Here is a 14,362-nt window from a genome sequence, read left to right as displayed (position 1 = left end):
ACCCCCAGGAGATTAACTCAGATAAGTATCATATATGATTCACGCAAATAAAATAAATGTTTACCACATAAAAAGAATGTGTGTCTTTGTAATCAATTTCTTTGTCTTTTACAGGACTCTGGCCAAAAAATCCTGGAATACGGGGGAAAGCCTCATAAAGCCCCAGCATATTTGGGTAAGCCGCTGTTTCCAAATGGAGAAAGTGAAGTGCCCCACGGCATCGGACAAACCGCTGTGTCAAAAGGGGGAAGGTGGATTCCCCACCGCGTCGGATGAACCACTGTGTCAAATGGGAGGGAGTTAGAGCCTGAGCGGTGTTTGATGATTCCAAGATGAAAAAATGGAGTTTTGAAGGCCCCCGCGGTGTAGCAGATCAATGTAGACAACAGGATTCTGGCTTTTTTAAAGGTGTGCCTAGCAAAAAAAATGAAAATGTGCATTTGCCATAAAAAGCCTCTGGTGGCTGGCTGCATTATATATTTGGTGGTCCTACAGCAGATGGCGCGTTGCCGCCCCTGCTGTAGTACCAGCAAAGTCGTAATCAGACCCCAAGCCTCTTCCAAGCAGATTCACAGGATTTGAATCACACAAAATTAATTGGTGTTTATTTTCAATTGACCGGTTTTAACTGGGTCATCTGCTGTAACCTGATTAAAAATTTGATTATTACTGATCCCTACAACTTGGAATTCTTTTCCAGAGATGGGTAGGTGTGGGACTCCCACAGAATGAACTGTAGAATGGGTAGCTTCATAACAGGATGGCAATTGACTTCATAATTAACATATGAAGCACTTTGGCCTAGCTTTAGAAATTGGCAATCCTTTTCCCACCTTGGGCACCATCATTGTGAATGACTGCCCCCTGTGTCATCATTCAAAATCCTGCTTCCAGGCCTGCAGTAGTGACAAGCAGTGTTCTTCTTCATCAATTCAACATCCACATTCATCCCATCATTGCACACCATTCCTCGCCCACCTTCTTTTATTTGCATCATTCCATTTCCCATTGCTGCAGGTCATTTAATTCATTTCAGACTGAACACATTTTCCATTCAAACCCATCTCATTCCAAGATCCTTTCTGAAATTGTTTTGTCTGAGCAATCATTAGCTTCTCCTTAAGCTTTCTGTGTTTACATCAAAGTAATCACTACAGTACTTAGTCAGGTTCAAGATCTCATCTATGCTCTCTGTGCTGCCAACACAGTTCCCTCAACTAATTTTGATTGCGAAGCCCAGGCCTCAAACCCGTCATGAAAGCAGATCGTCAACTCTACTATGTTTATTGACAATCTGCAGAAGCCTCTCAAAAAAAAGCATGCACAGACTTCTTCGGTTCTTGTGAAGTTCTCAAGATCTTTACCCAATTATTATCTTTTTCAGGCACTCTCTTTTTCAGGTACTTGATTACCTGTGGGGGTTTATTAGTCACCTACTCTGGTGGAGGGGCATTATTAGGAGCACTCTAGCTGCTTCTGCGTTTGGCCAAGTAATTCCTGCTTTGCACTTTGTCCAAAAATCACTAGGAACCACATTTTTAATAAAGAATTCAAATCAGTTCACAAAATGTCTGAAATCTTTGTCAACCTGTGCACATCTTCATACAAGTTCCCTGGCTCCTTTGGCAATTTTGGAAAATGTGTAGTGAAAGCATAAACAACAGCCCTCATCCAGGACACAGGCACAAGATTCTCTCTTCGTAGTTCTCTCAAAGGAAACCGGAGACCTGTTCCTGTCCCAACTTTTGAATCGCTTACTGTTCCACCTAACTTTGCTCACTTTGATTACTTTTTTACTTGCTGTTTCTTTCGTCCATCTTTCTTAGTATTAAACTAAAACGAGGGCAGAAAAAAATGGAGGTGGAAGACAAAAAGTTGGGGGGAAGACCACCCTAAGGCTGACAGGTCTAGCAGAGACAATTTATGCAGTTGGTGTTTTCTGTCAGTGATAATACGACACACTGCACAGATGAAACGTTCAACAAGGTGACACAAATTATAACGTTATTTGGTATTTTTAGCGCTCCGGATTCCTCCGTTGTGGGCTCTGATATTTTATTTGTGTCACATTACAAAGTAATAGTGTAACACGCTCAGAAAGAAATGGAAACTATGTTAAAGATCACTCCGTAAACTCATATCTTCTTTTTAACCATCAGTGAACGTGCTTTTCTATTATTGGGGAACAGTGCATTGGAATTCAGCAGCGCAGTAATATGTAAATACGAGGCCTCTGTCCCTTGCAAAGAGCGGATGCTCGCTAGGCACAATCAAAGAGTAGAGTATGGAAAGAAAGAACGCTCTGAAGCACAATATAGAGTGGAATGTGGCGAGCTGTGCATTCACCATACTGTGCAGAATGAATGTTCTGGGTATTCAGGGCCGCGCGCGCACGTGCAAATAAAGGACAAAGGATACGGTATATAAGGCCGGCTGTGCGCACGCAAACCAGCACAGAGCTTTGCAGCAGCATTGAATACTCCAAGCAGCCAGCATGGGAAAGGTAAGGGAAAGCGGCCAATGTTTACGTACACCCGAGCAGAGTCTCTTGGTTATATTTATGTATGGATATATTCACGACGGCCTGCTAGTTATTTACAGTTGTATGTATGGAAAACACTTCTTTAAAGGGACAGCTATCTCGATACGAGGTCATATGTGTCCTGATGAAATCCAGGCTCTAGACACGTTTTAAGCTAGGGCTTAAAGGAGCAAAGTAAAAATATTTTTGAGCCATACCTAGGACACCAATGATACAGGAATATCAGATGTTCCTAAGATATGTTTTCGTAATTACACCCGTCAGGGATTAGCCGTAAGTGCTCCCTGGTATGTGGTTCATAGGGACCAGAATGAGTCTCGATAATGAAGCATGCCACTAATAGAGCGAGTCAGAGTCTTAAAAGAAATAAATATGCATTCCTGATGGGGAGTTTTTCAACACTCATGCTTGGTCTGGAGATAGATAGGCCTAAAGGAAAGCAGTGTAAGTAGTAAGTAACCCAGGTGAGTGTATCTTCTACTCCCAGTGAAAGGTTCTGCCCTTGACATTGAAAAAGTACACCTGCTTAAACACACTAATTCATTTCTTACAATTTGCAATGTGCAGTTAATATATTCTGTCAAAATCGTTTGAGTCATTCAGGTACATTCCCTATTGTCCGTGCCTGCTTCTTGATAGTGCGCTGCCAAGTAACTTCAGGGAGCATGCGCATTACAAGACCTCTGTCTGATTGGGGTACCTCAAATGATTTCTCAAATGTCAGATGATGTGCGAGGTGCAGAGACTCGTATTTAGGGGGCTACAGATGAACACTCCTCTGCAGCTTGTTCGACAGGACACTTCATAATCACTTAAGTTACCTGGCGAGCTTTCAGAGTAAATGTACGGTTGCATTATTTCACTAGCTGGCTCTTTTATTTAGATTCTTATTTCAAGAGAGAAGTCTATCTCTGCCATAGGCAGAGCCATGATTACGTTTTGCGGTGGCGCGGAAGACAAAGGCCTGATTTAGATGTTGGTGGACGGGTGACGCCGTCACAACGGTGACAGACATATCCAGCGAAAAATAAATCCATAGGATATCATGGATTTATATTTGGGTGGACGGGTTATCCGTCACTGTCGGTTGTAACAGAGCAACTCATCCCCGTGGCAATGCCTCCGACTCTAATGTATTTGGATCGTGCCTCTTTGGCATGTGCCATTGTGAATAACAAGCCACATTCCAGCCTTTTCCCTGAGGTACTGAACTAGTTGTGATGACGTCCTATTCACATGAATTAGCCATGGACCTTTAAGGGAAATTCAAAGCTGCCTGGTGAATAATGGACACAAGGGCAAAATAAACAAAAACATGCGTAAAATATTATAATTAATTACAGCCAGTGGTAATTCCTTGGTCCACATTACACATTCCACTAACTTTGTTTTCACTCTGCCGTGATCGACAGGGAGCTGCCTTGCTTTGCCAATCAGCCTTGTCGAGCTCTAGTACAATCAGGGAAAACGAACTGCCAGCGACACCTTCCCTAAACAGATACCAAAGCACAACCAGACTGCTTTTGTCTTTTGTGATTGTCATCAGTAAAGTGCAGCTTTACTCCTTTTGACACGGCGAGCGTCAATGGGAGAAAAGCTGCACATTTGGGCATACCAGTTGCCTTTAAAACAAGCATTTGCAATGCAATAGGTCTCGCATTAGGAAAGTTTGAGCTATTGGTATTGTAAATGACACATTTTTTATTTATGTTTTGGTTTTTAAAATAGCAAAATTAATAGCTTTGTCATTTACAATGCCAATAGTTATAACTTTTGCAAATGTGACACCTATAGCATTTGTAATGTAATATGTGTTGTATTTACGTGACTTACATGTATTGATATTACAAATAACAAAGGCTTTACATTTTTTTCAATAATTAATACTTAAATACAAGTTATTGTAATTTTTAATGGCAATAGCATAAAGTTGTGTTAACAACTTTTGTGAAGATTATGTTCAGTGTATTCTATTGTGACGAAAATCCAAGAACAGAAGTGAAATATGAACATCTTCTTGTTACCATTGTAATAAAGCTTGAAACCTTGAGAGAACATATTTGAACCAGGTGTTGTTGAATAGTTGCACAAATTGTATAAGCAGTGCAACTCAAAAACTATGTCACAATACAAAGGGGAAAATATTCTCTTTATTAATGACATAATATACAAAGTGCCAGAAGGAATGAGGGAAGGCCGTTTTTAGACTGCAGTGGACCGGGGGATTTCTTACCTACCGTATACTTTATTTGCATGTTTTGACGGGCAGAAGCATTTATTGTATTTATGAGGAGCGTTTCGTATATCAAAGTGAAACTGGATGTAAAAATGTCATGTGTGCATTAATAGGAAGTTTAAGGAACTAACCTGTGAAATTGTGTTAATACTAGACTCCTTTAACACGACAACCGCTCGGCTGCCGGGTACAGTTCTATCTCCTTAGACATTTCAGACCGATAAAAGCCACACCGACTCCTCGATCGCTTTAATGCTATACATTCCGACTTTAAACAGTACATGCGTTGACTTACCACAGCCGTAAGACGGGCGCCGCCTGTCTACCAGTCTCCTGTTGTTTTTTCCTTCCCTGCTTCGGATTGCTGTCCCGTCCTTCTTTCAGCAGCCCCCTTCATCGGTTTACAGCCCCAGTCAGTCAGCACTGCCCGTATGTCGCACTTCACACCGTACCGAAGCGCTACCCTCCCCTGCGCGCGCTGCCTCCACCTCAGAGCCGCCCCGCGTGCGTCGCCGCTCGCCACTCAGCACCACACTGGCGTCAGTAAATAAGACAAGCGCAGGGTAGTCACAAGACTGTATTTTATTGGCTTGGTCCGCATTTTTATGTTAAAAGCAGTAAAAAAAAAAATTCAATAACTTAATGAGCATTCGAAATCACCGCCGCAGCCCTGCTCCGTGTAAACCGGAAGTCAGGCACTTTTGGCCGAGACGGGGGCGGGGCCTGCAATCCAGCAGGAAGTTCCGCCCGCCGCCGCCGAGAAAGCAGTGAAGCCGGCCGACTCCGACCAGCGCTGCAGAGGAGACACGAAACACGCCGAAAGAGCCCGGTGAGTGGGAGGGGATGGGAGGGGAGGGGAGGGGAGGGGGGGGCCAGGGCTAATGTGAAGGCCTGTGTGTATGCGTGTGTGCGTGCGTGTGTGTGTGTGCATGTGTGTGCGCATGCGTGACTGTGTGTGATTGAGAGAATGCGAGGCAGGGGATAGTGTGCCTGCGTGTGCATGCGCGCGCCTGTGTGTGTGTGCGTGCATGCAGAGGGGTGGGGGCTGCCTGTGTCTGTGTGTGAGCGAGGGCTTGCGCCTGTGTGTGTGCGTGCGTGCATGCAGAGGGGTGGGGGCTGCCTGTGTCTGTGTGAGAGCCAGGGCTTGCACCGCGCATGCGCAGGTATCAGACGCGCGCTCCCGCGAGGAAAAACGCTCGTAACAGATTGGTGTCCTCATTCCCAACTCATTCCCCATACGGGCTACAAAAGGTCTGAAGCAGACACTCTCAATGCTCACGCATTGAGAGTAAGGTCTGCTCGACCTAAAAACACACACACGTCATGTGTAAAATGTTCGCATACATCTCAGTTAATATTAATTCTCTGAGGTGCATCAACAACCATCGTCTGTTTTTCTTTATTGCTACAAAGTGGCAAACATTTCGAACAGAAAAGTGTGTACAAAGGGAATCTTGTTCAGAGAGACATTAAAGATCCGGCGGGTGTTTTGGTTTACAAAAACCGAGCAGTGTAGTTGAAAGTGGTGTGGTGCAGCAGCGCCCTTCAGTGTATGCCCAGCTTGACACATATACATAAAATGTTATCTCAAAATGTACAGGACATATATCAGATGCACAGATCGATTTTGAAATAAAACTAGTTTGCGAAATCCATTGTTGAGAGAATAAGTTGTGTGGCGTTTGTTTGTTAAGTGACTTGGTGTGAGTGTGTGCAATGGGAAGAGTAGTAGTAATTAGGTGCGAGTGAGAGAGACAAGCTTTTGAGATGACTAGGGTGAAAAAAAGTGAGTATTTGTGGGTGACTGAGAGTGAGTGAGAATGGTTTGCGTGTGAGTGAGGGTGAGATCATGAGAGGGTTCGAGCCTGAGGCAAGTGAGCATGAGTGTCCATGTGAGTTAGTATATCTGTAAGTGTCTGTCTGGGTGGCTGATGTGAGCCTCAGCATGCATACGTTGTCTTCTGTCTCTGTAAGTGTTTGGCTGGAGGGCTTGGATTTGGTTTGCGTGGATCATGTCATGGTAGACATCCATGATGTGTTGTGGGCAGTATTCTGTCTTTACCTGGCATCGTTTTCACTCTTGTCTGACAGACTGTAGATATTTTTGGGACATTAGCTGCCTGGCTATGATTGCCACAAAGAGGGCTTTCTGGCCTCTTTCTTGCTACCCTACCCTGACGTCTTGTAGGCATGCTTGATCACACGTTGGACGTCACTGGCATGGTTGGTGCTCACCGTCCACATGGTATGAGCGATTGAGATGGCATTCTGGCCTCACTAGCATGGTATGTTCCGATTCCTCAGATATCAGGGGCATTGAGACAACATTAATACTATACATAGCAATAGGGTGGAGAGTTCTTGGCATTATCTGGGCATTCCTTTCATGATTATGTTTTTTCCCAGCACAATGGTAGTGAAAAGCGCTGCCTTATGGTGGGAATCCCTGAATCCCTGGTTTTTGATGAGAATTATGAACATGTATGGTTTACTGAATCCATTGCTATTTGTGACAAAAGTACACCTTAATGTTTGGTGAAAATGATAAGCTGTATCTGGGGATCAACATACTATATTAAAATGAATATTAAATAAAATAAATATTCAAAGGAACATCTTATATTTCAGGAAAAATGAATGTTTTCATGAAGATAAAAAGGTTGTGTTTGGAAGGTATCGAGTTTGATCAGCAATTAGGATAGCTCTGGGAGACTAGACAAAGCAGTGATCGAGATATAACTAATTTGAATCCTGGCAACGTCGACTCAACCTTTTATCATTCAAGCTGGGCAAATTGACAACCATTAAACTATGTGTTAGTAACACAGCACTTAGAAATAGTAAAAGTATGCTATGACGTGCTCTATAAAGTTATTAATATTTATGCAAAATGCAAATTCTGTATTACAATATTAAACATTTGTATTTTCAGTAAGTGGCATGATGAAATGTATTTAAACTTTGAGAGGCAATCATGATTAGTTGGAAAGTGTGCCACTAATATTATTTGCTTGGTTCCATTGGTAACTTATTTCTATGGCTTGTATTACACAGAACATCAGGCTTACTCATGTCCTCAACAGCAGCAACACAACCCTAACATGGTGTGATATTTGCCTCTTACAGATCATCTTCTACGAGGACAAGAACTTCAGAGGCCGCTCCCATGAGTGCAGCTCCGAGTGTCCTGATCTGAGCTCTTACTTCAGCCGCTGCAACTCCATCCGGGTGGAAAGTGGCAACTGGATCCTGTACGAGCACCCCAACTTCAGGGGGCACCAGTACTTCCTGCGGAGGGGGGAGTATCCTGACGTCCAACAGTGGATGGGGTACAATGATTCGATCAAGTCCTGCCGCTTGACACCAGAGGTACCTTCTCCCTCAGTGAATTCACACACTCTTCACATTTGCAAGCTTCATTAGATTACTATGAAGAAGTGTACATAGCACAGTTGCCATTATTATGAAAAAACTTCAGAGAGCATGGGCATTACAAGACCTCTGACCAGTTGGGGTATCTCAAAGTATGTCTCAAATTTCAGATGCTGTGCTAGGTGCACAGACTCGTATTTAGCATAGTCGCCATTGTTGGGGAAACAGATCCTGGGACACTTTGCAGCACGGGTGTTGCTACAGATGGAAAGTTCTTGTTTGTGCACCTGTGTGTTGTAACTGCTTCTGCAACAATATTGCCCGGGGCAGTCCCTTCCCTGAACTGTCCCCGCAAAAACATGACAATTGGCAACTATGACGTAGGTTCACCATGTTTCTAAACATTATAATTAGAAACAATGTGCATGCTGTACATTTAAAATTCATTTTTTGTGTTGGGAGGTGTATGCACAACAGTGGTGACACAGGTATGTATCATTTACTAAGTGACTTGTTTCAGTGCAATTTACTGTACAACCACATTTTAAGACGGTACCTGGCTATTGGAATATGCTTTTAGAAAATGAATTATAAATTATACATATTTCGGGGGTTCGTAAGCTGGTCATGCAGTGCTTCAGATGATAATAAGCATTCTTCATGTTCAATTAGATGAGTATGCAGATGTAAAGCAGATTTATAATTTCCGGTGCCATTATTTAATTTAACATGTACTGGGCCTACTAATATTTGTTTGTTGATCAATTAGACACTCCACTCTAATTTGGCCTTCTACTCTCAAAATAACGCCTAACTGTGCACGTTCTGAAAAATCTACCACTTTTATAATTAATAAGCCATTCAGCAATTATTACCTGATATCAGGCGCGCAACACCCATTGGAATCAAAGGGCTTCAGCGCCCCCCCCTTCCACCTCCCACCCCGTCGTGTGTGGCAGCCCGGGCTCAGACAGCTCCCGGGCACACTCACAGCCGCACCGAGCACTTCACAGGTCTTTAAAAGACCATGTGCATGTTAAAAAGGCATTGTTGATGTTTCACCCCTTTTAAGAGCCCCTGCAGCGCCACTCTACCTACTACTTAAAGTTTCAGCCCCCCCTCCAAATGTTTTCTTAGCCCCCCTCTCCCCCACAACCGCGAAATGTGGCTCTAGTTTGTCCTCTGCCTGATATCTTGTTCTGGCACTTCAAACCTCACTGACATGCATCATCTACATAACCATACAGTATTGTGCCATCACACAAAAACATTATGGTTTCTTCTTAAAAGCCTGTAATGGATCCCGGAGAAGCAGGCAGGATTTAAATTCCACACTTCACACTAGATTCTACACTTGGAATTTCATGAACTGTATTCTAAACACAAGGTGAACACAGAACCCCCATGGGGGAGAACTCCAAGACAAAACAGTCAGGAGACCACAGTCGCCTTCCACCATAGAACGTTTGGACACAAGTACTGCTGGGAAGGTTACAGGCAGCATAACCTCCACAGATCTTTCCTGTATGCATCTTTTTTATCTGTCTCAAAGAACTTCCTGAACTTTGACTGACACCGGTCATCTGACACACATGTACTCACTAACCCACTGTACTAAACTCTTCTGACTTGACAGCTTATCAATATGTATTGGCTTCTTAGCAAGCAAATTAAATAACTGAATGAGCGATGGATTGATAGAGTTATCAGACCCCGTTCGAGGGGCCATAGGGTGGACAGGAGCGATTGGATGTCAGTGGTGGTGTTTGGGGTCGTTCGCCCTTGGTTTTCTGAAGTACATCCTTCTAGGGGACAACAACATTCCATTAGCACTTGAGATTCAAGGTAGGGCGGGACAGCAGTCCAAAGCCTCTCCGGGATCTAGAGACTCTGAACTAGGCCCGGGCAAAATTTGTGTTAGCTCGGCATAATTAGCATAATTTTGGTAATTTGGTAAAGTCCTGAAATGACCCTATTAGGCCACAAAGCATAGTTATTGTAAGATGTACCACAAATTTCCAGTTACAACACGGACAACCGACACAAGAAGTTTTTGTTCACCGTGTTTTCATTCGTTTGGACTTCTGTTTTTCTTGAAATGCATCATGGTGTCCAGCTCCATGCTAGAACACAGTGCCAATGTCTGTTTTGGAATTCACGTAATTAAATGCAATTTCACATAATTTTTCTAAAATGGCTTATAATTACTCAAAGGCAAGCTACATGAATTGTATGCACCCCCACTCTGAACTCAAGCAGTCAAACAATAAACACATTGAGGAAACGTCCAGCTCTCTTAAGAAAAATAGAAATACTTTAATAACACTATCGCTCAAGAATGTACTTAAGAAATGGGCATCACCACAGGGAAAGTATTCCCTGGTTGCTGCGGGAATTCATACACAGACAAACAGAAGCTTTAGATTTAAGCACAGGTGCAGGTTCTTTATAGGTAAATGGAGACGTGTTCTTGGGTTTTGTCACCTGTAGGTCAGTCTGTATGCTTTGACTAGGCAGGTTGCAATAATCTCAACAAAGTCCAAACAAAATCTGTTATAAAAGTTCTGTTAAGGGGTGTGGGGTTACCTGAGGTGAAGCGCACTCGGGATCTCCAAGTAAGGATGTGAATTTTCATAGTTGTCCAAGGTCATTAGCTCCTTACCACACTGTATCACGCCCCTCTTCACAGAACTTAAAATCTTAAACCACAAAATACTTGAGACTAGAGTCTCTGGAATTGAAAAATTACATTCTCTCCATGATTCCCATACCCTACTACCTACTTGCACTAAGAGAGTGGTACTATCTCTGCCTTTAAGAAATTGATGTGCTGATAGTCTATTACTAAAATGCTCAAGGTAAGAAACATCTAAAGATTAACAATTACACCCGCTGAGGACTTAAGCCATAACTCTTCACCGGAGCCTGAAAAGTTTCTAACCTAGAAGGGACTTCAAATGCGATCTGACTCCCTGGAACATGATGTCTCACATAGTTTTGGCAAAATCATGTTTTTGTGCCTTAGGACTCTGTGCACTTTAACACTGCTAACCAGTTCTAAATGGGAGGGCGGAGTTAGGCACAACTGAAGAATATTATCCTGTATGTGCGCGCAAATCAAAGTGTGTCAAATACTATCATGTTTAAGCAACTAAACATGATGCATTTAAGAATGTGAGCATGTAAAATGGATTTTCTATCCTGGCCTAAGTAACCACCTCACAAATAGAGTCATGTCTAATGGAGTGGTGGGCCTGGTTAGGAGTGCAACAGGTCCAAGGTTTCTGGTCTATTCATCAGAGTTGGAGATCTTCCACCTGGAGGGAATTGGAGGCTGTGCAAAAAGCTCTGAAGTTATTTGCTCCTCAGATCAAGGACAGGTATGTGTTGATCAGAACAGATAAGATAATGGCCTAAGCCTACATCAAAAAGCAGGGAGGAACAATATCCTGTTCCGTGGACATAATTTTAAACCAGACCTTCATTTCCGCCCAGAAGAGAGTTGTGTCATTCTCAGTGGTTCACATTCAGGGAGTGAACAATACACTAGCAAACAACCTGAGCAGAGAGATCCTGTTATCAGTGAATTATTTTCTTCATCCAAGGGTGGTCACACGCATAGTATACTTACAGTGAAAATCCTAAATAGATCTTGTTGCTTTCCATGAGAATATGAAGGTTCAGAGGTTCTGCCTTTTCCTCTGATTCAGGCCTTTCTGATGAGACTCAAAAGAGAGAAAGCACCAGCATGGTCCCATCCAACTGGTTTCCTTTTCTGATCACTATGAGGGATTCTGGGGAGTGGAGACCTCCTTCAAATCATTCTCTTCTTCTTTTTTCAGCCTTAAGACATGCCTGGAAGTTGAGAGGAGGGGTCTGAAAGACAGGCATCTGCCTCAGGATTTGACTCTACCTTACAGTCTTCTAGAAGGTCCCCACACTTACATCTTAAGGCAAACACTGGAGGTCTTTTAGCACAGAGTATGATACAAGAGGTCTTGGTCCCACTACTGTTGATTAAATTCACACATTGGAATTGTTGTGGAATAATTCTGATTTGGGACCGAGAGTAGCCACGCTACAAATTTATTGGGCAGCCATTTAGGCATTTGAAGCTTTTTAAAGGGTTAATTAACATCCCTGCCACATCCTTGACAGTTTTCACCTTACAATCTGTTGTTGATTCTGGAAGATTTAAAGGAACACCTTTAAACCTCTAGAGTAGATAGATTTTGCATCTATAACTCTTAAGACCTTCTTCCTGGTAGTCATAACATCAGCAAGAAGGGTGGGAGAATTGATACCATGACATATAAACATCAGTTTTTTACAATTTTTCAAAATAGAATAGCACTGAGGCCTCTTCCTGCTTTCATTCTTAAGGTCAATTCGGCCTTCCACAAATATCAGGACTTAATTTTCCCTGAATTCTATCCATCTTGGAGAACAAGTTCCGACTTCATACTCTTGATGTATAACGGTCCCTCCTCTATGACATAATAGAGAACTTATACTTATGTCAGTATTACTTTCTGTCTGCCAATAAAGACCCTTCTTAGAGTTGATCATTCAACTTCTGTCGTCTGCCTGTTATTGCTTGCTTATTTTCGTGTAATGAATTTAAGTGAGGAAGGTACTGGAGGATAATTCCCATATTACTTGGAAGGTAATTGTATTACGCGTAATCCTATTGAATTCCTTTACTTCATACTTGCCTGCCACCTTCCCTTTATAAGCCAGGACACTTGAGTGCTTGTAGTCTGTGCTGGACAACCAAACAGGAGGTGTGGCGGGGAGATGGCCATTTCTTTTAGCTGAACTGTTGGGACTGGTGTCTTGAGAGGTAGTGCTGCCACATCTGTAAGGAATTAAAGCAAGGGAGTCAGACGTAGGAGTAATGTTATTACCTGGTAAGTAATTACGGCACTTGCAACTGTTTCATTGTGATAACATAGCGATGCTTCAGCTCTCCAACTATGTAAAATACAGCCAGTTTAAAGCTGTGGCAGAGACAGCTTTGTATCTCTCTTAGTGCTCACTTTATGCAATAAATCCCCAAGTGGCTTCCTCTGAATCACAGCCATAGTCAGGGTAAACATGTGGGAATTGACCTGGTAAATGTAGGTACTGCTGGTTTTTCACCACGGCAGTCATGTAAAAGCAGAAAAGTAAAGTGGCGTGGAGGAATTAATGGTGGGTATCAATGATTTCCACCCAGCTAAAATCACCCCGCCTGCACTACGCTACTCAAAATTGAGCCCACAATGAAAATTCAGGTTTGGTTAACTTTTAGCAATTTGTCATTGCTTCCTGTGATCCATATATACATAACATTAATGCCCTTGTTGATAATGACATAGTTCAGTTTCTCATTAACAAATGCTCATGTTTTATACATTGCATCATTTAATATTTTCTCTCCGTCTACTCTTGTTGTTAAAAGTAAAAACCTTGATCTCAGCAGACATAATGACATATACATGAAATGCTTGAAGTGTAAAATGTATGCACTTCAAATATAATTGTGTATTAGACATTGTAATGCTTTTGCAACATTTCCTAACTTAAACGTTTGTTTAGCATTTCAATTATCTTTCAATTTCAGCACCATGGCTCTAACAGAATAAGGATTTATGAGAGAGAAAACTTTGGCGGCCAGATGGTGGAGTTCTCTGAAGACTGTCCTAATGTTTTTGAACAATTTCAGTACAATGACATTTACTCCTGCAATGTGTTCGAAGGGCACTGGATTTTCTATGATGAGCCCAACTACAGAGGACACCAGTACTACCTGAGACCTGGAGAGTACAGGAAATACACCGACTGGGGTGCTATCAGTCCCAGAGTTGGATCCATTAGACGACTCAGAGAGAAATATTAAGATAATTGTCATCATAAAATACAAGTCAGAAATCTGCATGTACTACAATAAAATCTTCTGAAATTGACTGCTAAATGCGTGTATTATCATGTCTTCCTTTATTTCAGAAAGTGTTTTTCACTGGCAGACGTGTGTATTTTCTTTTTTTTTCTCCAAAGTAAGCAATAATTGGACAGTTTCTTATACAAAAAGCATAAAATAGCAACACAAAATTGGGGGAGCCTCCGCAAAACAGGAAGGTAAAAAGAGAGAAAAAAAAATTTAAAACTGAAGATAGACAGGTACAATCCTGGAACCATCCACAACGCCCATGGGATGACCGGCCACCCCA

At 42.4% G+C, this 14,362-nt stretch overlaps 1 protein-coding gene across 1 annotated transcript; it reads left to right on the top strand.

Annotated features, from left to right (window-relative positions):
* Positions 1-2,437: 2,437 nt before the first annotated feature.
* Positions 2,438-14,106, top strand: LOC147730558 (gamma-crystallin-3-like). Its single transcript, XM_086958597.1, has 3 exons — positions 2,438-2,503; positions 7,905-8,147; positions 13,756-14,106. The coding sequence occupies exons 1-3, from the start codon at positions 2,495-2,497 to the stop codon at positions 14,029-14,031; spliced, it is 528 nt and encodes a 175-aa protein (XP_086814723.1). The 5' UTR covers positions 2,438-2,494; the 3' UTR covers positions 14,032-14,106.
* The last annotated feature ends 256 nt before the right edge of the window (positions 14,107-14,362 follow it).

This window comes from Lissotriton vulgaris, chromosome 2_1 (genome assembly GCF_964263255.1).
Source record: "Lissotriton vulgaris chromosome 2_1, aLisVul1.2, whole genome shotgun sequence".
Classification (NCBI taxonomy): domain Eukaryota; kingdom Metazoa; phylum Chordata; class Amphibia; order Caudata; family Salamandridae; genus Lissotriton; species Lissotriton vulgaris.
Note: the sequence above shows the minus strand (reverse complement) of the source record. Positions and strands in the feature narration are given on the sequence as shown.